At 44.0% G+C, this 27963-nt stretch overlaps 1 protein-coding gene across 1 annotated transcript in view; it reads left to right on the top strand.

Moving 5' to 3' along the window:
• The first annotated feature begins 544 nt into the window (after positions 1–544).
• The window catches only part of LOC119197408 (RNA-binding motif, single-stranded-interacting protein 3-like), an 87068-nt gene continuing 59649 nt past the window's right edge, over positions 545–27963 (top strand). The window contains exon 1 of the mRNA XM_037453675.2: positions 545–1924. Within this exon, the coding sequence (XP_037309572.1) occupies positions 1850–1924 (75 nt within the window). The 5' untranslated portion in view covers positions 545–1849. The remainder of the gene's footprint in view (positions 1925–27963) is intronic.

The raw sequence follows: 27963 nt of genomic DNA, 5'->3' as shown, positions 1-27963 counted from the left end.
TGGGTCACTGTGCCACACAACCACTGATCTGTATACGCACTCTGTGTTGGGCCCCTCAAAGGGCACGTGTGGATGAGGCATGCGTGCTCTGGCGGGTCATTCGTGCATGTTTGCACGCATGCGTTTATATTTGTCAGCGTGTCGGTTGTGCTGATAAAATACGATCCAATACTGGCCAAAACGAAATGGAAAATTGGAATATGTGGCTTGGTTTACTTTAGTAGACCCCTTCCAAAGATATATCTAAATTATACTTGCGTGTATCCTCTCCTCACCCTTAGCCCCTGCTCCTCATACTCCCTCCCCAGCCAGCAGAACAGCCCATCTCTGTCTTTTTCTCTCAGTTTCTATTTAGTACACACACACACACACACACACGAGGCCAGGACCAACTCCTCCCACTGGTCTATAGTCCCATGAAAAAAACAGAGTGAGAGAGGCCCAGACAGAACAGAACACAGAGAGAGAGAGAGAGCGAGCGAGGGGGAGAGAGAGCGGCAGAGAGGGAGGAGCATAGCTGCACTGAGGCCGAGCCCCTCTATGCTTCAGCACGCAGAGTGGAGCAGACGGCAGCAGCCACACAAACACACTCCACACACCACCACCACCACCACCACCAGCACCAGCGCCGCCACCACCACACACACACACACACACTGTGACGGCTGCAGGCGCAGTGGGGAGCAAGCCGTCAGGGAGAGAGCTTGAGAAGCAAGAGAGGGATCGCAGAGGGAAAAAGAGAAGAAACCAGTTGAAGGAGGCACCTTGTGGATCAGAGGGGATTTTCTGGATAGGACTATCTGCTTCTCCCTGAGCAAAAGGAGTTCCTACCCAGGCTTTTTCTTTCTGCTCATCCTCCAAGCGCCGCGCTCCAGCCATATCTACCTATCTATCCCGGAGCTTACCAAAACAGGGAGGGAGTGTGTGTGAGAGAGAGTAAGAATAAAGGCAGTCACAGCTTCAGCTCAAGACCACCCTTTCCTTGTCGCCCCCCCCCCCCCCCCTCCTCCTCCTCCTCCTTTTCTCTCTCTCTAGCTCCACATCCATGCGTGAGTTCATTGCTGATTTCACTGTCTTTTGAAGATAGAGCAGAGGACAGCTCGCATTCTCCGGGATACAGCCGAGCCCCCCGGTGGGATCGGTGTGTCTGGTCTGGTGTGTGAGAGAGAGAGAGAGAGAGAGAGAGAGAGAGAGAGAGGGGAGCGAGAACCAGACAGGAAAACTGATACACAGGAAGAAGGAAAGAGACGGAGAGAGACAAGAGTCAGGGACGCCGGAGAGAGCACATTGAGGGGCATGTTCAGGGCAGCAGAGAAGAAGAGTCAGTCTGATCTCTAGAGGGAAGAGTGCAAAGAACCGGCAATCGGATCCCATCCATAGCTCCCTCCTCCTCCTCCTCCTCTTCCTCATCGTCCTTTTCTTCTCCCCTCTCCTTGTACCCTCTCTCCGTCCTCCGTCGCTCCTAAATCCCCCCCTTTTGTTTCCGTGGATGCCTCCTACAGACCTTTTTAACATCTTCCTTTCCACACCTCCTGCCCCCCGAAGCTCTTTTTTTTTTTTGTTGCGGCCACTCCGGATTTCCCTCTGTCCCTCTCACCGGACCTGTCTCTCTTTGTGAGCTTCAGTGTCACAAGTAGAGTGACTGAAATCCCAAGTGCTCTCTGTCCTCAGCGTCCCTCCCTTCCTCTGTGCGTTCATCAGATAAACGCACACCTTAATAGAAGGAGAGCGTTCCCCCTCTCTCTCTCCATCCTCCGCTCTTGGAAGCAGTCGTCTGAAGGATCCACGCCGCCTTCCCCTGCCGGCTTCCATCTGCAGCCTCCTGCACCTTCAATTGGATTCCAGCTACATGGGAAAACGTTTGGAGCAGCAGCAAATGTACCCCCACTACACCTACTATTACCCCCACTATCTCCAGACCAAGGTAGGATGGTCGGGCCCGGTTGACCTATTTTAAGAAACTCTGAGGGGAAAAAGAACTGTTTGTGCCTTGAAAGTACACATCTGCTTTTCATCCTGTTCCTGTCTTACAACCATCTCGCAACCCTCCTTTTGATTCACTCTTTCTGCTGTCTCTTTAGTTTTCTTTCCTATATTACTCTCCCCCCAAGAATGTTGGATTTCTTAATCGATGCACCAAGACCCCAAGAGGGATCAGTCTAAAGACCCAAATTTGGTTAAAAAAAGGCCAAGTAGATGCCGAAATTGTCTTGCACGACAGCATGCCAAATGACACCACGACCCTTCGCACCCATCTGTCAGGGTGGCAGTATTGGTGTCACTCAGCTTTTCCACTCCGGCTGAGCACTTGACCCCATCCTCCTCCCTCTAACCCCACCAGCTCCAAGTTCAAGTTCAGGGCAAGAGGCCCACCCTTCCCTCAGCCTCATGTTTTCTCTCCTACTTTGTCCCTCTCCCGCTCTGTCACTCTGACCCCCCCCCCCCAACGGCCCTTCTGCCCCTCCCTTCACTGCCCCCCCCCCCCCCACTCACCCATGATCCCACGCTGCAGACGAACCTAATACACTTATCCGTTTATCTAGAGTACAGAACACAGAGCCTTTTTTCTTTGTTCTTTCCCTACATTCCTACTTAGTGTGCATACACAGATCATCACACACACACACACACACACACACACTAACAATATATTACACTCTTCTACCACCAAGAATGGGAAAATGGATTACTAAGGCTTGATCGATGGCTACTGCATCATATTGCCAGGCCAGCCATTCCCTCTGTTTACTGTGATTCATTTGTTTTTCTTTTGTGTGATAGTAAGTGTGAGGAGTTGGCAGGTTTGTTGGATTTTTTTGTTGTAAATGTGTGTATGTCAGTAGGCAAGAGAGGTGGAGAGAGATACAAAGACAAAAGTGTAGGAGTGGGATGCTGTGAGAGATCGTGGTATCAGGTGGACAAAGTGTGGGAAGAACAGGTACAAAAAGGATTGCTCCACTGTTAACAAAATAGGCCGTGGCAGTATATCTAGTACAACTGTGAAGACCTAAATACCAAAAAAATAACACATTGCGTTAAATGGTCTCCCCAAATCTAATCCACAACAAAAAAAGTTGGAGAGGATGTTTGTCTGCTTTCAATTTTCTAATTTAGGAGACTGATCCTCATCAACCAAACGATGGCTGAACTCAATCCCATCGCTCCATCATCGGGGATGGATTAATTGTAGTTTTGACATGATTATGCGGTTGTTACACATTTTTTAAAATCGAATAAAAGTATTTTGGGATGAAAAGATATTCTCACTTATTGGGCACAGCTAAGTGCTTGCTGGCCCAATTGAAGCAGCTCCATTGTAGCAGCTCTTCAACTTTTGCTCACAAAATAAGATTCATATTTCCAATTAACTACATGGTATTTTTTGCAAGTGACCTTTGCAGCACGTCGACATTACAGACGTATTTGCTGATCACTTACATCTGTGCCCTGTCTGATGTTTTTAAGAAGATGAGCAATAAGATGTTGGTACCGTTTGTCATGACAAGCAAGTCTCTCATTTTCTAATCTGGAAGAGTAAATGTGTTTCTGTGCCTGGATAACACAGAACATTTTCTTGTTTCTTGTTTAAAAATCCACCCTGTCAGTTGATCAAGTGGTATCCACGCACAGTGTGATTGTAGATGTATTACTCAAGCTATTAAGCTGTATCTACACGTACGTTAGATTAACTTCAACATTTGATGCGCGTCCGTTTTATGTGTGCAGATGTCACCGTGTCACACTGCTGCTCTTTGATTTATCGATCAGTTCAAGGTCAAGTCATTTTTCTGAAGTATCTGCAACAGGAATATGGCCCAGACCATCGCTTGATTCCTTGCACTCCATCCATCCATCCCTGCCTCACATCAGCCCTCCCTCTGTCCCTCTGCCTTCAAGGTCAAATCAAATTGGATCCTACCCTCCCTAGTGTTTCCTGTCGATGGTGCCTGGGTTTGTGTGTGCGTGTGTGTCCGCATACCCATCCACGTATTCATTATCTGTGTGTCAGCTCTGTTTACGTGACTGTACATGAGCCGGTCAATGAACGTGTGAGCAAGGACTGATTATATTTGCTCACGGTCACGCGTGTGCAGGTCTGTAAGTTCATGTGTGTGTGTGTGTGTGTGTGTGTGTGTGTGTGTGTGTGTGTGTGTGTGTGTGTGGCCTCTGAACATTGACTCCTTCTGACCCCTCCTCTGTGCAGCTTGTTGTCATTAAAGTCCCAGCGAGTCCCAGAGGATCCGTTCTGTGTGTGTGTGTGTGTGTGTGTGTGTGTGTGTGTGTTTCAGAGGCCCCACAGAATATTCCATTATACGTCTATATGGACCCTGACAACAAGCCAGTATTTGATCTGCCTGTGATGCTCTCTGACTTTAAATATGTGAGGTGTGTGTGTGTGTGTGTGTGTGCAGGTGGTTGTAAGACTCTTTTTGTGCAATGAACAAGAGCAGATAAATACTTGGCCTCTTTTCAGATCAATCCCCCCCCCCCCCCCCCTCTCTGTTTGGCTTAGAGATCTGATTGAAGATGTAAATGGCCTCTTCAATCATTTGTGTGTGTGTGTGTGTGTGTGTGTCTGTGCGTATGTGCCCCCCTTAAATGTCTTAGAATAGTAATCGCAAGCTCACTCAAAAAGTGCACACATGCAGCAACGTCCAACTAAGGCAGTTTTGAAACGACTAGCTACAACTAGCAATGCTTAGCTGGGTGACAACGTGTGGCCATTAAGCAGAGAGGTACAGGTGATGTGCATTAGTAGAAGGTCATGACGCCATGCCCTCTTACGTCCGCCTTAGCAGCGCCTCAAGAAGGGCTCGGACTCAATGCACAGCTGCATCTGTTTGGGGTTTTCTTAGTTTCAGTTTGCGTGTTGTTGATTCCCATTCTTTTTGACACTTGCAGTCTATAAATTCCCTAATTGGACCAAATAAAAGTCGCCGAAACAAATTATTGTAGCTTGTGATTGTTGCTGTGACATTTTGAGCGTGTCCCTGTGGTTTTGGTGGAATGTGTCATAACTGGGAATTACATAATAAATAAAATCTTTTTTTTAACTGTGGAAAATTTACATTCATGACATCAAGCTCTGACAGTTGGAAAGTATATATATATATAAAGGTATAGTTATCTCCCTTAATTCCTCCATTTCTCTTAGCTCAAGCATGGTTGGCTCTACTTTTTAGGGATTTCTTGTTTCTCTCATTATCAATTCATTTATATTTAATTTGCGAACTTGTCTCATGTGCAGGCGTGTGAATATCACACCTACTGGTTAACATTTTGAAATCATTGAACTAAAGCACTTGGTTAGTGTAGGTAAACGGTCATTGTTTAGGTTAAAATGAGTCCTTTACGCATAAATTGACATTCATGTGTTATTCCCACTATGCGTTAATACCCGGATGTTTTCTGTACAGATGATTGAGCCTCTGAACTGTTGAAGCGCTATCACTGTTTTAAATAAGCGCAGCCTCTCTCGATGATGAGTGACTGAGGGCACACATCTTTCATGATAGTCATTAGGAGTAAGATAAGAAAGGGAGAAAAAAAAAGTTGCATTATCAATCAGTGGATCGTTAGTCGTTAGCGTGCTAATATGCTCAGTGGTACACGAGGAGCTTCAATCAGGGTAATGAGCAACAGCATTCGGCTGATATCAAAGCAGTGGCACATGTGGACACGCCTGGATGCCTGAAAAGAATATTTCATCTTTCAAAAAATGAGATTTCCACATTAAATGACTCTCTGTTACAGTACGCGCTCAATAAATGTGGTCAGTTTTAGGGCCGAGCTGTTGCGTAAACACCATGAAGATAGGGGGGAGACAAGGGTACAAACATGGAGATTCTCACGGGGCAAAGTCATTCACTTTACGTCCTTCCTTTATTATCACATCCTTCCTTCCTTCCTTCCTTGTTTACTTCCAAGCTTCTCTTCCTCTTCATGTCAAACAATGAAGTACTTTTCTTTAGCAGAAAAAGCCAGCATAAATTATGCAGCGCGCACACACACACACACACACACACACACACGCGCATACAGAAAGTGAATACTGTGTGTAGTGCAGTGTGCAAAGTAAACCATGGGTATGGGTTTTATAGCGTTGCATGCATTCTGCTCATGCCCTGTTTGCCCTTTTGCATCTGCCCGCCTGCTCCAGTTGAGGTTTTTACAAGCAACACCATTGTCATGTGCTCGTTGTTTAAGACGGAGCTTTTCTGTTTACATCTCAGCGCTGCTCTTGAGAGCATCATATGCCAATGTGGAGAACGTAGAAAAGCCCTGTGTTGCCTTCTTTTAAAGCCGTTCCCAACACTCCTGCTCACTTCTTCCCCTGTTTTTTCTCTACTCTCTCTCTTTTCCTGCCTCTCTCCCACTGTGTTCTGGGCTCTCTCTCTCTGTCTCTCTCTCTCTCTCTCTCTCCTACCATCTGTTCGGTTTGCCAGACCCGGGTAGTTTTTTACTGCTTAAAAGGGACTCTCCACCACCACTAACCACCCATATATGTCCATTTATTATTCTCCGCGGGCTGTTCTATTCTGGTCCCGGTACAGTAGCGGACGCTGACCCGTGCCTTGCTATGTTGAATAGGAGTCAAAGAGCTTAGGAGGGTTGAGAGGGGCTACCGCAGTCTGCAGTGGAACACAGGGAAGAGGGAAAGGTGTACGGAGGAGAAAAAAGGGATGTGAAGGAGAGCGGAGGAAGATGTATCAGAAAGAGAACAGATGGTGGTAGCAAAAGGAATTTGAAATAAGAGATAGAGGTCAGAGGGGAAATGACGAGCGATGCAGTGAAGGAGAAAGAAGTTGTCGGTCGGGTTAGGGAATAATGGTGCTGCTGCATTTTTAATAGTTGGCCACTTTGTAGCGACCCCGGTCTAATGGATTCAGTACCTTAAAAGCGCCTGTCGGGGCCCTCTACCTCACACCAGGGGGGGCGCCAGAGGTTTTGGGGACAAGCCCATATCTTACTCAATCCCCGCACCTCCAGAGCCGTGAGGCTTGCAGCTCTCTTTCAATCCAACGATTACTACACAATCGTTACTGACAAAGAGTTGAGTTGAAAAAAAAAAAATGAAATAATGAATAACTGTGGAGACACACATGTAGTATTCCGTACGCACTTCCTGCCCACCTCGCTTTAGGAGCAGAGCTGGTTCAGTGGTAGGAGGATGAGGACGGAGAGATGGGTTCTCGGGCCTGGCACAACCCAGTAGCCCACTCGTTATTACAGACTACAGATAGTACAAAAACAGTAAATATATAACAATAAAATACAAACAGGGTCACAAGATGAGTACATAGACCTACTAAGGCCTTATGATGCCTTATTGCATTGATTGAATGTCGACTCTTTGAGATGTACTCTTCCGTTGTGCCGTCTTTAAGAAAAAAGGTGCAAAGTGGCTGACCAAGACTTCATCTGCGGATGAAAAGAGAGACAAAGAGCACGACCTAGCTGCTAGCTGTTTTAAGTGTGTGTGTAATGTGTCGAGGGTTCGGCCCATGAGCGCAAAGCTCATCTTCGTTCTGGAGATGGAAAAACATTCAGTCACTCTGTATCAGTGCATTATATGGACTGGCCTTCAACTATACACTGAATGCTCAGACTCCTCGCATCCATTCACTGACTAAATATATTATAAATATTTATAATGTTTATGAAAGTGTGCAGTGAGCTGATACTTTTGTGTATTCAGAATGATTGGAGGTCAGATTGTACGGATGTAAAGATGAGCAGATAATGAGCTGCAATCCTCACTTCTCCGCTCTGTGTTAACATAGCTGGGCCGTGGTGTCACTTTATATATGTTTGACACCAAATTAATGAAGTTTTACTGAAATAAATAACGTATTTTATTTAAATTTGCCAAAATAGTAAGAAAATTAGATGGAGTTTAGTGCTCTAATGAAGGTTTTCTATAGAATTGTTCTTTAAAATGCTTTATCCAGGTTTCAACACACATCCTTGTTCACTTGACGTTATAAACTACAACTCAAGCTTTCTTTTTTTCTTTTTCTTAGAGTAGTCATCGAGTCTTTTTAAATAATAGCAAACAATTAATGACTTCTACGTGTTAAGAATTAAGAAATGTGTTTTGATAAAAAGCGATTGTTATAATTTGGGATTGTGTTGGTTCATAGGGCCCCTACCTATCGTATTAAGGCTCATTAGCTGACCTGTGAACCTTTATACACAAAACCTGTTGACAACCTAAATTGGTCCAGTATAATCCGAAGGCTTGTTTTGTTTCTTCGTAAATATGAATTTTCAAATGAAAGCTGGTCATCAGTACTGCTCTTGTTAAGACTTAACCACATCTATCAGTCTTCTGTAATGAATTGTGCCTTTAGGTAACCCATATCATCCTGGTCCAAATTGTCCACGATAAAAATATGTTGGAAAGAACAATTACCAACGTTCTAGTATTCAGTTCTTGTGTAAACGAGAAACACGATAACATCTTGTGTTCACAGACCGAATATATTCATATAATTGAAACATTCATCCGTTATTTGCATGCAAACTGTGCATAAAATGTCATTATTACCATCAGCGCTAGGATTGCTTATCATTATTGGGTGTGAGGTGGTGATGTGGGTGGGGGGGGGGGGGGGTTGTGCGTTGGTGGGTGAGTGATCCCTACACAGGGGACCAGAAACATAATTGAAAGAATCTCCTGAAGGGATTTCCCCCTCATGTGTTGTTCTTTATCCTCCTTTTATATCCTTCCTCTCTATTTTCCAATCATACTCTCACCCCTCGCTTTCTTTCTCTTCCTGTTTCTATTTTTGTCCCAGAGCCCTGCAGGTCAGACAATGTTTAAGGAATTTTCAACCCCTGAATGCTTTTCATACCGTTAGTATCAATTCAACTTAATGTGCCAGTTATGTTGTGATTCATTCTTCTTCCTTCTGCTACTTCACTCCCTTTTCACCTCGAAGAATGACTTTTAACATCCTCCAATAAAGTGGACCTTTTTGTTTCCATCTATTTGCGGGGTGCGTGGAGTAATTAAGGTAGTGGTAGCTGTAGAGTCTGACTCTTCAGTGGAGAAAAAAAAAGAAGATAAAACTAATTATCTTTTGCCACACATCATGGAAGAAAGCCTCCTCGTCTTGGGGACTTGATGGCATAAGCCTGAACATGTTTTTTCCTCCTCTGCCAGTTGGTTCACTACACCTGGTCCCAGTAAACACGTGCAGGTCACCAATGGATATAAATATATCTGTGTTTTATGCACTTCATTTCACACACATTATTATATTCTGTTGGTTAGCCTTCTCTATTTCTTTTCACATTGCACAAGTATAACTCCAATAAATGTTTTACTACGTACTTACTTTCTAAAAAAATGACAATACAATTTCACTGAAGCTGACACTCAAATATTCAATATTTTATCTAGATGTGGGCATGGACCAGAATGGTTAAACGTGCACATGAAAGGGAAATATCAAATTCAATTTCTAATTCTACATGAAGGGGTTATGCTGTAGCTAACCAAGCAATGCTAAACATGCTAAACATGCATTATGAGAGAAAAAGGCTAAGTTTCCTTTTCAGGAACACAGATCCCAAACCGTTTTCTTTTCAAACATAGCCGCTCACCTCAATCACGGTCTGATATTTATTCTATAAAACATTCCCAGCACGGCTCATATCACAAAGTAGATAGATCTGTGTAGTGTGAGTGCTATCAATGGATGCAATTTGACACTGAACAATAAGTGCAAAGATAACCCTGAGGGATCAGCGTCGGGACTCTGGATAAGCCCTTGTCTTAAGGTTGAGAGTTATAACTCTCACAGTTACATCCTTGTATTTTTACATCATGAGACAATAGTTTAAGGTAAAGCCCACAATAATGTCCTGTAATGCACAGGGATTTCTCACTAAAGTCTTCCCTGGGCCAAATAACTACGGAAGCCCTATGACTGTAACGTGCACCAGTGCATGTGCGTCTGTTGGACTGCTTGTATTCGTGTTTGCTGAACCACTTTTGCCTGCACTGAAAGATATCTGCCCCCCTCCGAGCCCCTTTAAAGGCGTCGACAAGGTAAAAACAAAGACATCCTGAAGGATAAAATGTGCAGCCCGTATGATAGATAAAAAAAAACAAGACCTCCATTTGCCAAGATATCAGGGAGGTATCCAAGCGATGAGTATCAAATTCAAAACAAACCACTTTGATTGCCTGATGCCTTAAACCATTCCTTCATTTCTATCTTTATTTGCTTTCCTACTATGTTGCCATCTGCTCTCACTGATGTTGAAGAATAAGAACAGCAATGAGAGTTGTTTGCACGGAAGGATACGTTCCTCAGATATATTAACCACAAAACAAACTTAACATATTGCAGTTTCTGCCTGCAGGAGGCTGAATTGCTGTGTGTTCGCGCTCCCTCAAACAGGCCCCCCCCCCGCTGTTTAAGTCAAGGTAGTCTCCAACAATAACGGTTCATTGGATAATTTGTTTGCAGATCTGTCTCTCCGTCTGCAGGAGACTGACAGTTGAGGTTAAAAATAACATTTCATGTGTTTTAAAATACTCACGGAAGACGGCGCCTTCCCTTCCGTACACGAGTGTCTCACTTCACTGGCTGGCAAACAACGATCAGGTTTAAATCTGTGTCACTTACCTGAAGCACACAGCACGCTTTTATGTCACTAGCAGCACGGAAGGACAGCTCAAAGTCTCCGAAGCTCAATATCTGTACTTGTACTTGTTTTGTCAGAGTCCGATACGAATACATTGAAAAAACACAGTTATAAACTCTATAAAACTGCCAGCAGTGTACTCGCTTACGGACAGTTTAGCCTGGTTATGGACACGCTCTTGTTCCAAAGCCAAAGGTGGCTGGCAAGGTCAAACATCTCCTATTCCCTGCTAATGAAATCCTGAATCAAATCCTACAACCCCCCCCGCCCCAAAATACCGACAATACAAGTACAAACACAGACACCCACTCTCCAGGGATCTGGTGCACACACACACACACACACACACACACACACACACTCACAGAACCCCTGCAGCCCGAGCCAGAGATTATCCAAGGAAAACACTCCTTTTGTTTGGCCACAGTCAAATTACTTTTCAGAGCTCTGGTGCTTTTATCAGAGCTGCCTACGTAACTGTGTGTGTGTGCACTCACAGGGGTATGCATGTTAAGGCAGTCCAAGCATAAGCTGCTGCTGATTGCAGTGAGCACATCCAAAGCGAATGGTTACTGACTTAGTAAGCGGTTTATATTGCCTTCGTTTGTGTGTGTGTGTGTGTGTGTGTGTGTGTGTGTGTGTGTGTGTGAGTGAAAGAGAAGTAGATTGCGTGTGTGCCAGTGACTTTCTAAAGATAGTACATCACCATATCACCTTGTTGGCACGCCGGTCCGGCGACATTTCAACTTGACATTCACAAATACAGACGCCGATGCCTATAAACACGTTTCAAGCCGCACTTCCTGTCGGCCTGCTGCTCCTCGAGCTCCAACCCTTCTCTGGCGAGAAAACGTTTCGCACGACCACGCTGAAAGCCTCACGAGAAGAACGACAGCATTGATCCACACGATAACCAAGAAGCTCTACTTTGGCTCAAACGTAGCCGAACCCTCACCACAAGGTTGACGGATCAGGTCAGGGAAAGGACAGCGGTGTGTCTGAGGAGCGACCGTCTTTGTTCTTTTGGTGTGAGGACTTCAGGGGGGCGTTCAGGGAGGCCTCTGCAATGACTGCCAGTGTACAGTCATACTTTTGTTCTGCGGATAATTCATTTCTCGGGTACCAACTCTCAGCCTGGGCACTGGCCAACTCGGTCGACTGGGCGCAGATTGTGAAGCTTCTATTCATTCACACTGCCGGCTCCCCTCGGAAGGCCACCCGTCTCTTTCAAAAGTTGTGCGAGAGTTTGTTGTGTGCATGTATGTTTTGGGGCGTGACTGCCAGTCTGTGCGAATGTGCGAGGTGTGGAGCGCGTTGGAGATGTGGAGCGGTGCCGGAGACGCAGAGAGATGCGAGTGCCAACGTGAGAGATAAACAGAGACTCGCAACGTGAGAGGAGAAGTGAAGCGCGTGCCCGTGCCTTCTTGCCCATGTGTACGCGTGTGCCGAGGGGGGGGGGCAGGCAGGCAAACTAGCTTTGTAGCTCTCAGTGAAGTGTTGATTTAAGTGGAAGTGGAGGGAGGGGATGGGATAAAAGGCCTGACTAGATTAGGCTGGCACGCACTACTGAGGCTGGGCTACACGGCCCGGCCTTGCAGCGCACTCTGGACTGAGTGCATGTGTGTGAGAGACTTAAGGACGTTCACGTGCACACACACACACACACGCACACACACTTAAGTTGTGATTTGTGTGTGCAACGGCAACTGTTGGATGCCGTTGCTATAGTGCTGATATTGGTGCAGATTAGCACAGGCACCGCGGGCCCTCTGATAGGCACCGAGGACACCGATGACGTGTCCGTCATCTCAGCAATGTCCCCCGCTGCACATGGTGACTGTTACCAAGCGACATTGATGAGAGGTGGCGTGTGCGTCCCGCATGAACTCTACGGATTCTTTGGAGGGGACATGGGAAGTAGATTACAGAATTTGCAGCTGTAATTCCCCTTCAATCCTTTAATATACATAACATCTTGCAGTTTCTGCCAGCAGGAGGCTGAATTACTGCGTGTTCGAGCTTCCCCCAAACAGACCCCCCACGGTTTAAGTCAAAGTAGTCTCCAACAATAACAGTTCATTGGATGATTTGTAAGCAGAACGGTCTTTCTATGTTAGTCTCTCCATCTGCAGACGGACAGTTGGGGGGAAAAATAACATTTCAAGGGTTTTAAAATGCTCGAGGTGCGCTGGTTTTAACTTAAACAGACAACACAACAGCATCAAAAGAGGTATTCCTAGCGGTTACATTTCAAAAAGGAATCCTTCCTACTGCTTAGTATTTAAAATGTATTCCACTGCTCTTTAGCCAAGGTTTAGAGGCCAGCAGCATCTCCGGTACTGGCAGGGTGTTTGTGCAGTACGGTTTAACAATCACCCAGCTTTTATTATTAACAAAGCAGTGCTTAAAACGCACCTGAAGCAGTAGGAGTCTCTTGGCCGTCACATTTTGGCAGCTGGTGACCGTTAATGGAAACCAATGCTAAAGCACTATTTTCCTTGTTGCTTTGTTCAGTGCTGCTCAAACGCTGACATTTCTGCTGAACGAATTGGACGAGACAGAGACATTAGTCTGCTGCATGTGGTACAGCAGCAATCTGCATATTTCATTGATTTAACTTCCTGTATGAATAATTAAGGCACCGGGGAGGCAATAGCTCTTCATGCTTGTTTGCTCGTATGCACATGCTCAGTTGTCTGGTCTTATATATAGCGCGTCAGTGTTTCCCCTACCATTATATCAGGGGAGGGGGGGGGGCGGAGCGCAAAGGCTACTACCCCCATGCCCCTCCTAGCGCCCCCACCCCCAGCACACCCCACCCCTTGTAAACCTAGGCCAAACACTGTGTGTAGTTCTGCCATTAAGAAGTTGTTCCAAATGCAATGTGCACAAAGAGGCATCGATGCAGAAGTGCCAGAGTACATTAAGAGCAGTTTTTTTTTTTTTTTTATCAAAGATTGATATTGTTTTTAGGCCCGGCAGATCTGTGGGTATGTCTGTGGCTTACTGCTGTCACATTTACAGTCAGCAGGACACTATTGAAAAAGGAATCTCTAAACCTAAACCATCCAAATAGTGGAAACAATGAATTTTAAAATCTTATAGCAATTTACTGCGAGGCTAAATCTTTAATCGCTTCCTCCTGTTCCTTTTTTTGGTTCCTCCACAAATACGTATTTCCAGTGCTTTGAGGTACTCGGCGTTTAGCCTCTGCCAAAATGTATATAACAAATTCATCCCGTTTTTTTAAAAGGAATCCTAAAACAATTCATTCTCTTTAAAATGGGAACAAGTGACCCATTGCCAAAAATCATCTCTAATGCCTAAATCCCATTTGTTTGAGTCAATGCCAGGCACCAGCCGAGGCCTCATCTTCAAATGCATACCATCACATCATTAATACATCGATTAAAATCCTCCTCCTGGACCAGCAGAGGCAGCAGATCCATAACACAAGCATAGTATTTGATATATGGACGTTTCCATTTTTACAGCTTTATTATAATCCCATTATTTTTACAGCAATGATTTGTGAATCCCCATTCTTTAACTTTTCCTCCCATTGTTAAGTGAGTTCAGTTGAGCATGCATTCACGCAAAATGAGACGGACAATGAGTATTTAAATGTATGCATTGATTGCTATTTGTATGTATAAGATGATGTGTGAACACACACACACACACACACACATATACAGCAGCTGCCAACTGCTGGGTTAGATGCAGTGGAGGCACTGAGTACAACAGGAGGAGCGTTCAGTGCACCGCTGTGACAGAAAATACTAACTGTAGCCCTCTTACCAATACCAACCCCCGAATTATCCCCTCAGCAGAGGTCCTCACTGTCTTTCTCTCCAATGGCGTGGAAGACTCAGCCAGACAGACGCGCCAGCATATAAAACCATAACTAAAGAACATGAAGAGATTGCTGATGTAATCTGATGCTGTTGTTTTTTTTTTTTTTTATTTAACATTCTGAAGCCGATGGCTTTGCCGCCAGCTTCTACACCAGTGTCCAATATCTCTTACAATGGTTTTGTGTTGAAGTTGGTCATGTTGATGGCTGAATTTCACACAATACTCTAAAAGGACCTTGATGGATTAAATACTAAGAGGACAAAGTTGAAACCGCAACCAATATTGTTGGCACTAGATTACTCCCAAGGGATTATTTTCAAATAGTCAATGGATTCCATCAATGGATATCCCTCGTTGTGGGATACAGCGGCTGAGTAGTACCCACAGTTAAAGGGCAGGTACGTGAAAAATACGGAGGTAAAGGAACATGCAATAAAATACCACAAAAACATTGATGGGTTGCTCTCACAGACGCAGTGAGCCAGCAGCACTCAATATACCCAAGAAGGCAAGTCCATATCACACGACAATAGAAGGTACACAGAGTGGTTTCACTCTCTGTTATAGCACAGGGTCAGTACGTCCCTAATGTACACTAAACATTTTGATTTCTCAAATCCATATGTCACTTTCCCGTCACCATATATTCTCCACACTATTCACTTAAATTGCTCTCAGTAATTACTCTTTTCACGTTTTGCAGGCGTTAGTTGTACGTGCCCAAGGAACATTATTCACATTTGGAGTTGCCAAAGTGAAAAAAAAATAAAAATAGTGAAATCATACGGCATGGATAATGCAAGAGATTTTGTAGTCAGACAAGACGTTACGTTTGAAAAGCAGAAAGACAGTCCCACAGATTTTGAAACGTTTCAATCTGGACACACAGTGGTCAATCGGAGACAGGAAGGCCATCTGAATTACAGATTGAGTGGCAAACCCAGACAGAAGGGAAATGGGGCTGACAAAAGTGGAGAGGCGAGACGAGACGAAGCATCGGAGGCAGACTCCTGCTTCCTTTAGAAGTACAGCCACAAGCTGTTGGTCTCAGTCTGCCAACCTAGCTCAATTTCCCATCCATAGATAAGATGCATGCGTGTGTGTGTGTGTGTGTGTGTGTTTACATAATTCATAGGCATAGCCAAATCAAGATTTAGAGATTATCGTGACTAGTGGCACAAAAGAGAAGAGAGGGAGGAACTACAGGAACAGAAGAGAGAAGGAAAGAAGGAAAGTGTGTGTGTGTGTGTGTGTGTGTGTGTGTGTGTGTGTGTGTGTGTGTGTGTGTGTGTGTGTGTGTGTGTGTGTGTGTGTGTGTGTGTGTGTGTGTGTGTGTGTGTGTGTGTGTGTGTGTGTGTCGGGGTGGGGGGAGGTAGTTCGGAAGGACACAAATGCAGTTACACATGACACAGAATCAACTAGTTTGTATTCAGCACACACTCACCTGTTCACATACGCATTGCCATAGGCTCATCCTCTCCTCCCCCTGTTACTCTATCTCGGGTCGATAGCTCCCTCCCTCCCTCCCTCCCTCTTCTCCCTCATCTACTTTCAAGGAAGGGTAATCCCTCTTGTAGCTAATGTGCGGTGACATTGCATGGTACAATAGGATTTGGGGGGACGCTATGTATACTCCTGGTTTCGGGGTCTAGCTGATAACCCTGCTGTCCCTGAACTAGTTTTTTTTCATACATTGGAAATTGGAAATGATGTAGATGGGAATGCAGTTCACAATAATGCCGACACACCGCTTATTGTCACTATAACCACATATGGTCATAGAACATTTCAAACATGAAAAGGGATGTTTGTTTAGAACTGATAGGCTTCCAATGAAATGAGACAGATGCATGCGGGGGGGGGGGGGGGGGGACACACAGGTGGAAGCAGGACAACTTGTTTCTTTGGCACATCCCGGGGACTCTTGGATTCCCTCGAGTCTACAGCCCAGAATAATAACAACTCAACTGAAGTATCTTAGTTGAAAGTTCATTTCTTTGACACATCAGTCCCATCTCTCCTGCAGTTCCATTATAATGCAACAAATTGTTCTCTGCACAACACGACCACATCTTCATTTTATTTGGACGCCAAGAGGCGATCTGGCAAGAGCATGATTTCACCTTGATTTCAACGACTCGGACATGTAACACACGCAGTGCGTGTCACCCGGGCCACGGCGTCTTTCTTTTAAATAAAGGTAGGCTATTGGTGCATGTGATATGATTCAGATAGCAGGGTGTCCCATCGGATCGGCCGTGGGATGAAGTGCTTATCTCACCGACAGAGCTGATGTGTGAGGATATGGGGGCGGTAAATGTGCTCATCAACCTTCAGGCACAGAGAGATGCTGCCAGAGTGCCTTCAGCTGGACGCTGTTTAGTGAGGTCGATGCGGTGAGAGATGAATGTTAAATACTCGACATGATATTTGCAGTGAATATTTTCCTTTTAAATCAGTTGTCAGAAACATACCAATAAAGATGAAGAAGGCGATTTTTTTTTTTTTTTTAGCTTTACATTAATTTAGCATCGCGATATGCCAGCCTTTTATTTTACAGAGTTCACCTGTAGAAAAAATGACCACAACTTGTTGACTTCGAGTTGCCTTGTGACGTGACTGATGCCTGTCTGCACATGGAAGCATGTAATGTATATATTCATTTGTATGGTATAAAAAAGCATTGTGTCAAATCTGATGTTATTTGATGCACACAATGCAAGCTTTCTGCTCTCATTTTTGTCAGATTGTTTACATCAGCTTCACTCGTATCGACGCAAAGAGCGCTGTGGTAAATACAAATGCTCTTACTGTATAAGAAATAAGAACAAATGTCTTTATAGACAATAATGACCTCCCCACCCCATTATTTCCTGATAATTCAAACCGTAGCTAAGCCTTGAGTTCTGAAAAGGCTCATTTGATTCACAACAACAGTCTTGTATTGTCTATGCAAAATCAAGCCTTAAATCAATGAATGACTTTAATCCGAGTCACGCAAAAGCCCCCGATGCGGCGTGCGGCGCCTTCCTCGGCTAAACGCAGATTACTACCGCAGTGAGCCAAGTGTTTATCCAGCTAACGGGCGTAGGAGGGGACTAATGTCTCGTCGCTTTGATTCGCCTGTAAGATTTGTTCTGAGAGCGCGGCGGCGAGCGCGAGACGGATGGAAGCTGCGAGGTGTCACGCCCGGATTCATGGAGACGGGGTTTGTCAAAGCGAGCTATTGCCGTTTTGGCTGGCTGTGTTGTACCTGGAGGGAACCCGATGCTGCCGCCACTACAACCGCAGCCAATTTAGCGGGCGCACAGCTGCTCAGAGGCTCCCCGAGGTGTTTGTGTATGTTTGCTTCAGGATTAAGCCAGAGAACCAATTAAAGCTTTAGACTGGTTCTTAAAGGATGAATTATTAACAGCAGAAGTGACCTCTCTGGTGGCCTTTTTCTCCCTCCTCTACTCATCTGTTCTCCTCTCTAACCCTTCCCCAACCTGCTCCGGTTCACTCACCCTCTGCCTTTCGATCGCTGCTGTTTTTTATTCTCTGCAATGTTTTTTTGTGTTGCTATTTACAAGCGTCGGTTACAACCTCTAAAAGACTATTGGTGGAATTATAAAATCCAAACTCCTCTTCTCACGAGCTTAAAGAAAAGAAATGGCACATGGTAGAATCATGTTTCTACAGCATAGCTTATTCTTTTGTCTCGCTTGTAACTTGTTCCTCTTCACTGGGATATTTATCTTTTAAAGATGTGTTTTCCTTCACCAAATACTTTGGTACGCCGATGCCTCCAGGATACAGTTGGGCTTGATTGTCGCTCTATGCAGCTGCGCTTCTCCTTATTCCCCCTTTGTTCAATAGTAAATGCATGTTATCCAGTAATGGATACTTTTAACCTTTTCCAGGTAATTTGATCAGGCTTCTAAATCAAGCCAGGAACACAAACTGTCTCAGCAATGATTGGTGGATACGCCGACTGTTTGTTTTAACGGGCAAATGGAGTCTCCTTGTTGCTTTGAGCAATCGTTCAATACTGTATTCTCAAGTATGAGTGTACAAGTATCATCTCACTATGGACAAAAGACTAAGAACGATTTAAAGACCTAAATGCATTTATTGCCGAGTTTAGTTCACGTTGTCATTTAGAACTCCAGCAAATGGAATTTCCTGTGGAAAATTGTGCAGCGTCCCCTCACTGCTGTTTGTTTTGACAGTTGCACAGAATATAAAGTTTCTTTTATACAGTACAGTGTGGGTGCATTTCTGCATGAAAATGAAAGTGGTGAATTGTGCTCTGATTAGCATTGAATTGTAGGAGGTCACTTGGTCTGCTTTTGTCAACATTTACTAGGTTTAAAGAAGATAATATTAAAAAATAAAATAAATAATGTTATCGTCAAAAACACAGATACATTCAGTCGACTTCATTATGACCACTAAAATTATTGAAATATTTGAGCTGTATTCAATTGTCGCTAGGCAGAGGGGAGCACTTACTACCCTTGGCGTCACTATCGTTGATATTGATATTGGGATTTGTTAACTTGGATGTCTGGACACTGTCTTTGTTAGTGGAGTTATCTTATTCCCATATCTTTTATCTGTTAAAGTATGCAGATAAGCTGCTTTAAAATGTATACAATTGGTCTACTTTGTGCCTGTTATCGTTTGACTAGGTGTTGTTGCAAGGTGTATATATATATATATATATATATATATATATATTTATATATATATATATTTATATATTTACCAAAATAGTCTATTGGATCCAGCTGCAGTGTCACATTTTTGTCCCTCTAGTCTAGCTGTGTTACGTATTTATCTCTGCCTCATTTTTCTTTGACGGTTCTCTCTAATCTTTAATCTGAGAATAAATAACATAATGATTGACTGAGCTTCAGCCTTTTTACGACGCTTTGTTATGGATTTCCCCCCCCTAGGTATCCTCAGTTCATCATCTGATCTCAGTCAGCCGGCTTGGATTCCAGTCAATATGCTCCTCCACCCCGCCTCCACCCCTCTGCTCCTCCCTCTTCCTCTCTGCTTCCCTGAATATTTGCTCCTCTCAAATTTGATGAGGGAATTTAATTAGAGCAGAGAGAGAAACAGGAAGGGAAAGGGACACAGTGGTTGAAGGGAGCGGTGTAATAATGAATTGTCAGTGACCCTGAGAACAGGCGAGGGGAAGATCAGTGTGTTTGAATCCGACCTAGTTGATCCGGAGGAGAGAGGCGTGTTGAACCTTGTTACTACATCAGATCAGACCGTAGTGGTGCATTGAACGCTACAATATTGCTTTGCTAACAAGTGAAATAACCGCTAACCCCGGATGGACCCATGCAGGATCACGAGTTGAATATGTGCAGACGCCCAATACGCCATCACATGTCTCTTTTGGCTTCCATGGCGCAGTGAAATGACTTCAATAAGTAGTTGTAGTCTTGTGTGTTTTCATATGACTTCCATTATTGTATTATGTTGATTTGTTTTTTCAATACAGCTCAGCAGCATCCTGTTTTGTCAACAGACATTCTATGATTGAGATGTGCTGTATTTAAGCAATAAGGTACGAGAGCCTGGACTTTATCGTCAATAATGTTACTTTTTAAGGGTGCTGTTCCCAGGTCCATTCCCAGGTCCATTTGCATGATGTTGCGCCAGCTTATACATTCACATTGCTCATGACGTCCACCTTCTGCTATAAGGTGCTCCCAATCGGTAGTGAAAGTAAGCAAGTGACCAAAACCGGTTATTGGCGGCGTTTCCGGTCTTTTTTCCCAGCCAACGGTCACGCAAAATCAAATTATCTTCAGTGTGCGCTGATATGGAACGCTCAGGTCAATGTCAACAGGTGCACAGTACATTATGTATGAGAATTGAAAGTCTACCAAAAGAATATAAGCTTCTTAGTCACTTCATATAGTTTCCTTGCAACAAGCTAATAAACTGCCTTAGCTGGTAGCCAGGTAGTTCATTAAGAATAGTAGTTTATCTTAGTATATCTTTGTTTTGTTCTTTTCCATACTTTCCATCTCTGCAACACACTTTACCAGCTTAATGGAATCCTCGACACCTGATATTATTTAGTTCCTTGCTTTTAAAGACATTTTAATTCAATGCTAATTGGAGTAGACCCCGTTAACACACAATTGCAAACGGTCCTGCCAGTTGCTATCTTTCCAGTTTGACACAGCTGTTGCAAGAAGAGGAACCCAAGAACAAATGCATGCACCCAACACACACGCGCTAGTTCCTATCTTTCCAGCTTCTCATTGTTGCCGTGGAGAAGCATTATTCTGTCTGCACTCTTATTCTATAGTCTCTTTGACCTACAGCTATATAAGCATTCCGTCTTATGCCCTCTTATTCTGATGGTAATTTGACTGCCTGAAAGCACTGGCAGAGGAAGGCTCTGTTCTCATTGGACAAAGTACGCTAAAAAGTCATTCCTGGGATTTCTAAAAAAGCTCTGCGGTGGATTTTCCAGGGCTCTGTTGTCATCTCTGTAGTCGCCTGTCGGCCCCCTGTTCATATGCAAATCAGTGCCAGAGCTTGATTGTTTCCTCATATTCTAATCTCCTGCACGGTGTTGTAGGAGAGGGGAGGAGAGGGGGATACGAGGAAAATGTGAGACGAGGGGGAAAAAAAACAGATGATGGACCAGAACAAGAAGAGGGGGCAGAGGCTGTCGGCAGCGGAGGGATGGAGGAAGAGCATAAAGTTGAACACAAAAGACGAGGAGATGAAGAGATGTTGGGGGAGGAGGAGCGAAGCAAAATGTTTGACTGGAAGAGTGAAGAGGTGAGGGACATGAGAGGGCAAAAATCTATTATTATCTATATTATTAATCAGCTAGGAGAGTACACGGTACAGCGGGATGTGAACGCTCCTAGATGATAAGCTGCAGGGGGGAATCTGTAGTTCACCTATAAGGAGTTCATTTGCATTGAAAGAGAACTGCTGCTGAAGTTGAATCTCAATGTTTAACGTTTTCTTCGGTTTAAACTTTGAGTACTGAAGAACAATGAAGCCTCCATACTGGTTCTGTCTAAAACCCCGTCTGCATCCGCTCATCCGGCGTACTGCACGGTTGGAGCGCTGACCAGGGGCCAATGAGAGGAGGAGCGAGTGAGACTTTCTTGAATAAACTAATTAATCATTTGCATAAATATACATAATAAAAGAGCTTTGTGCAAAGCTCCGCTTCCATATGCATTCTTCCCCCCTTTTGAATGCTAGAGGTCACTCAATTAAAAAAGAAAAAATGTAACATGATATTTTTTGGGGAACCAAAAAGTTGAAAGAACACTCCTGCCGGTAAGTTTCGCAGTGGAAGGATTTTCATGGGTGTCACTGAGGAGAAATCTATTTTAGCGGTGGCTGTTATCTGTGCTCTTTGTTGGAAGCAGTGTCTTAACAAGGTTCATGAATCCACAGAAGCACACATAGATTATACCTAAATATAGACGCAGTCATTACAAAACCTTATGTTGCTGGGTTTAGTTATTTTCCCACAACACACACACACACACACACAGCCTTGACCCCTTGAAGAACAATAGCCGTTCAGCCTAACACAGATAAAAATCAATCTCAGGCTAAATGCCCGCTAACTCACACATAGCCCGCCCTTCCCATGACTCTGATCTTCTCAACAACACATCCACAGGAATTCTCCGAGAGTTCAGCAGCCCCTCCATCGCCTCCTTAACTCCCACCATGTCAGTCAGCACCAAGCCCAAACTCAATGCACCCTGGGATGTTTGTGCAACCTGTTTATGACAGCACAAGTGTTGTTGATGTTTTTGTTGCTGATGTTAATAGGAGAGAGAGAGAGAGAGAGCGGTAAAGGACTGGAACATGGCGTTCCACAGGGAAGCTACTTAGACAACCTGATCTTCTGGAGAGGCAGGGAAAAAAACGGGGGGGTCGGTCGAGGGGAGTCATTTGGGAAAGATATTGTGGGAGGAGAGGAGAGGATATTAGGATAGAGTTTAAAAATACAAAAGAAGACCAAGGAGACAGAAAGTGGAAACACATCAAATGCAATGGCGGACATCACAGGCCTTCAACAGCAGAATGAGGGATCAGCGTTTGTGACGCGTCTTCATCACATTGCTGGTTCCAAAATGCAGGAACAAAGACTCTATTTTCAGAAGAACTTTGACACTGCACTGTTAGATATTCTGGTTTACATTACTTCAAACATATATTTTAAAATCGGTAGAAATGTTGTGGTTTCCCGCAGCAATGTTCTTCTGATGTCGAAAAAAAAAATAGGCCATGCAGACAATATTCTGATTGGTCCACTTTCTGCCTTCCTAATTAGAGTGATCTTTTTTTCATTCTGATTGACCGTACTTGCATCTGAAATCGAGTCTGATGAAACTCGCAGACACTCTGGTAAAACATGACATCCACTTATTTCCGCCTTGAAAAACGTAGTGTCTGCAAACTTCAGCAGACTTAAATTACAATAATTATGTCTGTATTAGCCGTGGGCTGTAGTTAAATCTAGTATTACTCTTATAAAATAAAGCGGTTGGTGTGGTATGTTGACCTAATATTTGCCATGCATTTTCACTGCAGATTTATTCAGGTGCGTTATTCTAATTGGCATGAAAAGAGCAATTATAAGTCTTTGATTTGCATGAATGAAACATGCAGACTCTGAGTGTGATTGCCCTTAAATGATGGCTACTTGCTCGTCAGTGCTCCTCATGTACGGGCAAACACAACTGCAAATCCTCCCCCCGGCATTCCAAGTTTTTCCAGCAACTGGACTTTGGTAAGACTTTATTAAATAACTCAAGTTTGATTTCCCCACACATATAATTTACTCTCCAGACTAATCACAGGCTCACGCAGCTGTAGCCTACACATTCTTCAACATGACACTTGGAAACCTGCATGTGTCCAGTGTTGGGTATCATTAGGCTTGTCTCCAAGAAGGCCATTTGTACCTGTACACAGTATTAACTTCACTTTCTCCTGACAAAGAGGCACCATGTTTGATTCCTTTCGTTGATTAATGTAAAGTATTTCTTGTCTGCACGGTGATCGCAGCCCGCTGAGGCCGCGTCCTCCATCAAGGCCTGCACACGACGGTTTGGCCATCAAGGTATTTTTGTGAATATCCTGAAAAGATCATTAGTTGCCTTTTCAACATTTCCAACACAAGCAGTAGCCAAGGCCTAATTTAGCTGCTCATCTCTAAACAAGTAAGGTATATCGGGGGGGCATGTTTTTCATTCCAATGTATTCATACGCTCTTCCTTAAACCCTTCCGCTGCTGTGTTCAGAGGCAAAGAGAATAAGAGACAATCTCAGCGCTAGAGCCAAAAATAGCCCGCATTCTTTCCTCTGTGTTTCAGGAAGCATCAGAAGAGGCCGGACCAACCCGGGCTCCCATGTCCCCCTCTTTCCTTTCTCCATTATCCCTTCCCTTAGCCTTTCCCACTCATTTCCCGTATTCAGCCTTCGTCATCTCTTTGCACTTTTTTCTGCCTCTCTCTCATTTCTTTATCCCTTCGTTTACCATGTACCTCTCACCGAGAGGTCACTCCTCTCTGGGACTGTGCAACTTGTTTTCAAATATTCTCCTTCCTTTTTACCACCCCTTAGTGGGTCTTTCCATCCCTTCATCTATAATGGACTCACACTGAATACAGCTCTGTTTCATCCTCGTTAATGACTCTGCACACACTCCCCACATTAGTGAGAAATATTATTTTGCATCATATTAAATGCACATGGAGGAGCACATCGCCAGAGAAAGGCCTTGTTAAATGTGGAGACGAGCTTTATAGTTGTAGCACCAGATGAATGGACTCATTGTTGGCCATTACCGTAATGGTGGGTGTCTTTTATTATCCGCATCTCTGTCTAGCTCAAACCAAGGTAAACATGCACCGATATGACAGCAGCGCACTGCAACACCAGCGCCTCAGTATGCAATGGCACACATTGTTTCTGCTGAAAAGAACAGTAAAAAACCTGACCTCAGCAAGGTCAATGTACTTTTACAGGAACCCTGGACACAACTAAGTGCGTGTGTGTGTGTGTGTGTGTGTGTGTGTCATTGAAACCTGTTTTCAGGGCGCGACAGGATGTGTATCGATGAGTGCATTGATGTGAGTTTAGTTGCAGACCCGGTTGCATCTGGCTTTAAAAACGGACAGACTTGTGTTGCAAGGAAATCCACACAAATTCCTCTTCAATTTTGAGAGCAAATCATTTCGACAGGAAACGTAGATCCGTTACAGTTATTGTAGCTTATTAACTGTGGTGCAATATCACATTATTATTTCAACCTGTTTTGGCTATTATATATTGCTCAATCGAAGAGGAATTTTTATCAGTCAGTTACATGATACGAGTTGATGAACAAATATGTTTTCTTTTCCCATTAGTGACCGATCTAAAAACGTTTTTAACTGAAAGTAAGCAAAATAAGACCTAAAGCAGCAGTTGTTTCAAAGAAATGGAATATATATATATATATATATATATATATATATATATATATATATATATATATATATATATATATATATATATATATATATATATATATACTGTATATTGGATTCAATAATGAGATCTTTTAGAGACCATATCTGGCCATCGAGTGACTTCAATTTCTTTCCTCAGCCCTCTTCGCGTTTCACCATCGTGACAAGTACACGCTAATGAGGTAGTCGTCAGGACGCACATGTATGACGCCGCGCAGAGAACCCTCGCAGTGTGTCGATGTTCACGGGCTCAGCCGTGCATGAAATCGACAAAGACCCGGGGACTGTGTTTGCTCGCCGTGACAGTTGGCGCCCGCTGCCTCTGAGCCTCCCCCCCATCCCCCCCCACGGCACGAGCTGCTCCGCCGTACTAAATGTGTCAACACTACCAGCTGAGAGGCAGCCTTCAGTCCGCACACTCCGACCGCAGAGCATTCCACACAAGAGAGGAACTTGAGAGAAAAGAGGAGGAAGGGAGATATATAGAGCAACTATGTGGGAAGAGGAAGGATAGAGGTGAAAGGAGCAAGAGATTGAGCGATGCTGGAGTGGAACTTGACAGTGAGGAAGAGGGGGAGGAGAGAGGAGAAAGCATGGTGCCAAAGAGAGGGAGAGAGTTTAATGTTTCAAAGGATTTCCCTATCACAGGCTCTGACACATTACAAATAGAGCTCACTATCGGCCTGGCCCTGACAGCTGCACAAATTGGCTAAAAGAGGTTCCCCGGGCAAGGCCTTTGATCAGGTGTGTGTGTGTGTGTGTGTTGTGTCAGCGAGTGAGAAGAAGGAGCGTGATTTTGTACGTCGGCGCATACTTGGACATCTCGGTAAGTGTCGGTGAAAAATGGCTATTCTCCTCCACAAATCACCGTGGAATGAGATGACTGTACGTACAGCAGAAGTGTGTGAGCTTTTGTGTGCGTGCCGGAATCCAACGCGCCGCCACGTTTGGCGTCTTTTCCTGGGCACGTTACAGCTTTTATTCCCGGGGATTTTGTCCCTTTCACACTTCAGCTCGGGGTCGTTTCTGTATCTGACTCTTCACATCAAACATGTATCCACGTTATCTCTCAGAGGCGGTCGGTAGACAAAGCAATTGTTAAAAGGCCCATATCAAAACAGCCACAGACACAGGTCGGGCTTTGAAGTAGCGAGGTTTCCATTATCGTGATCACAGGCACCAGATGCAAAAAAAAGTACTCGCACCTCTTGGTACAAATAACCCACCTCTCGGCTACTCCGGAGGAACTTTTCATTTGGATGTTTCGCTCGGTCTGTACCATCCAAAAAAAACAGGTTCAAGATATCATAGTTGGCCCTTTTCTTATAATTCTTTACAGTAATTAAGACTTTTCAGTTGTATTCGGAGGAGGTGAGAACGTTTGAGAAATGGAGGCAGCGGGGCTCCCTGGAGGTCCGTGTTGGAAATGACTTATGACCCCACAGGATGATCCCTCCTGGCTTAGTTTGGTGTATATTGTTGGCCTCTGGTAAAATATCTAATAAAACTATTGGATGGGTTGAACACCTACCTACATAGCATGCATTCAGTGTCTTTGGTGATCTGCTTGGTGACATGTTTTTTTTTTTAATTTGCCGTTTAATCTGGCCCTTACCTTCATGTTACACTCAGGATGAATTGTATTAACTTTTCTTTGAGCCCCATCACAAGGTCAGATTTTTAATAACCCAAGGTTTTTGTTGTTTAACGACCAAAATGTACTTATAGTCCTATTTTGCTAAATAGAAAAGGAAACAAACCATCCGTATTACATACAAATGGTGATGAATGAGTCACAGCGACAGGCAAGAAGGTGTTTTGGAGTCTTTGTGCCTGGAGGGGGTTTGTCTTTGATTTACCCGCTTAGCTATCCCCTAGCAATGCCATGTGATATAAGAATGTCTTAATAAATGGATGCCAATCATATTCTGGGTGGTTTTAATCAACTGCTATACAGCCCTCCTGTCAGACCTAGTCAGTTTGTATTGTTTGTAGTCAAAATGCTTTCTATTGCTTCCCTGAAAAAGATGACAGGAACTTGGCAGAGGAATTTTGTCTTCTCAAGTTTCCTCAAGAAATACAGCAGAGCTTTTTTCTTCTTCATTTCTTCACATCATCTCCAAATATGCAAATGTGTGATAACCATGGCAGATAACCAGTTAAACATCTGCATGTTAGCACTGTCATTGTCTAAATGTTAGAATGCTAATGTTAGCATCTTGCACCAACATTTATACCCAACTAAATTCATTGATATAGGACAAAGACAGGAAACAAATCATATCCTATGTTTGTAAAACTGGAACCAACTAAATGCTTATCGTTCTGCTTGAAAATGTATTATTAAGCAAAACTTAATAACTTAATAATAACTTATTAATTACAGAATGGAATCTTGAATTATTTCGAGTTGAGTCAATTTGAGCACATTTGATATTCATGGACAAGATGTAGATATTCTAGAAAGAATACCAAACTGCAAGTGTGGTTTTTGTAGTAACTTCCAATAGAAGGTTGTATTTGTCACAGCCATAAAATGAAGCATTACCCAGAGAGGCCCTTTTTTCATCCACGGTACTTTGTCACGTTGTTGTTGAAGTGTACAGGCACATTCTAGGCCGATAGCGTAAGGCGGTGCACAGTAAATGGCTCTGGTCCACGCAGGCGCCTTTTTCCTTGTACTGCTGCGTGACTACTGCACAGTCCATATGTTTGAGTCCTGTTGGTAATGTGGCTCTGAACTGCCGGTGTGCTTGTGTGTTTCAGTGAATGTGTCCCAGTTGAGGGAAGTACAGTTAATAGATTAATATCAGAGCTGGCTTAGACTCCACACTTCTGTGTGGTACCAACCTGTCATTATCCCAAACAGTGGCTCTGTCACACACACACACACACACACACACACACACACACATCTCACCTGTCTCTC

The sequence above is a fragment of the Pungitius pungitius genome, chromosome 11 (genome assembly GCF_949316345.1).
Source record: "Pungitius pungitius chromosome 11, fPunPun2.1, whole genome shotgun sequence".
Lineage (NCBI taxonomy): Eukaryota > Metazoa > Chordata > Actinopteri > Perciformes > Gasterosteidae > Pungitius > Pungitius pungitius.
Note: the sequence above shows the minus strand (reverse complement) of the source record. Positions and strands in the feature narration are given on the sequence as shown.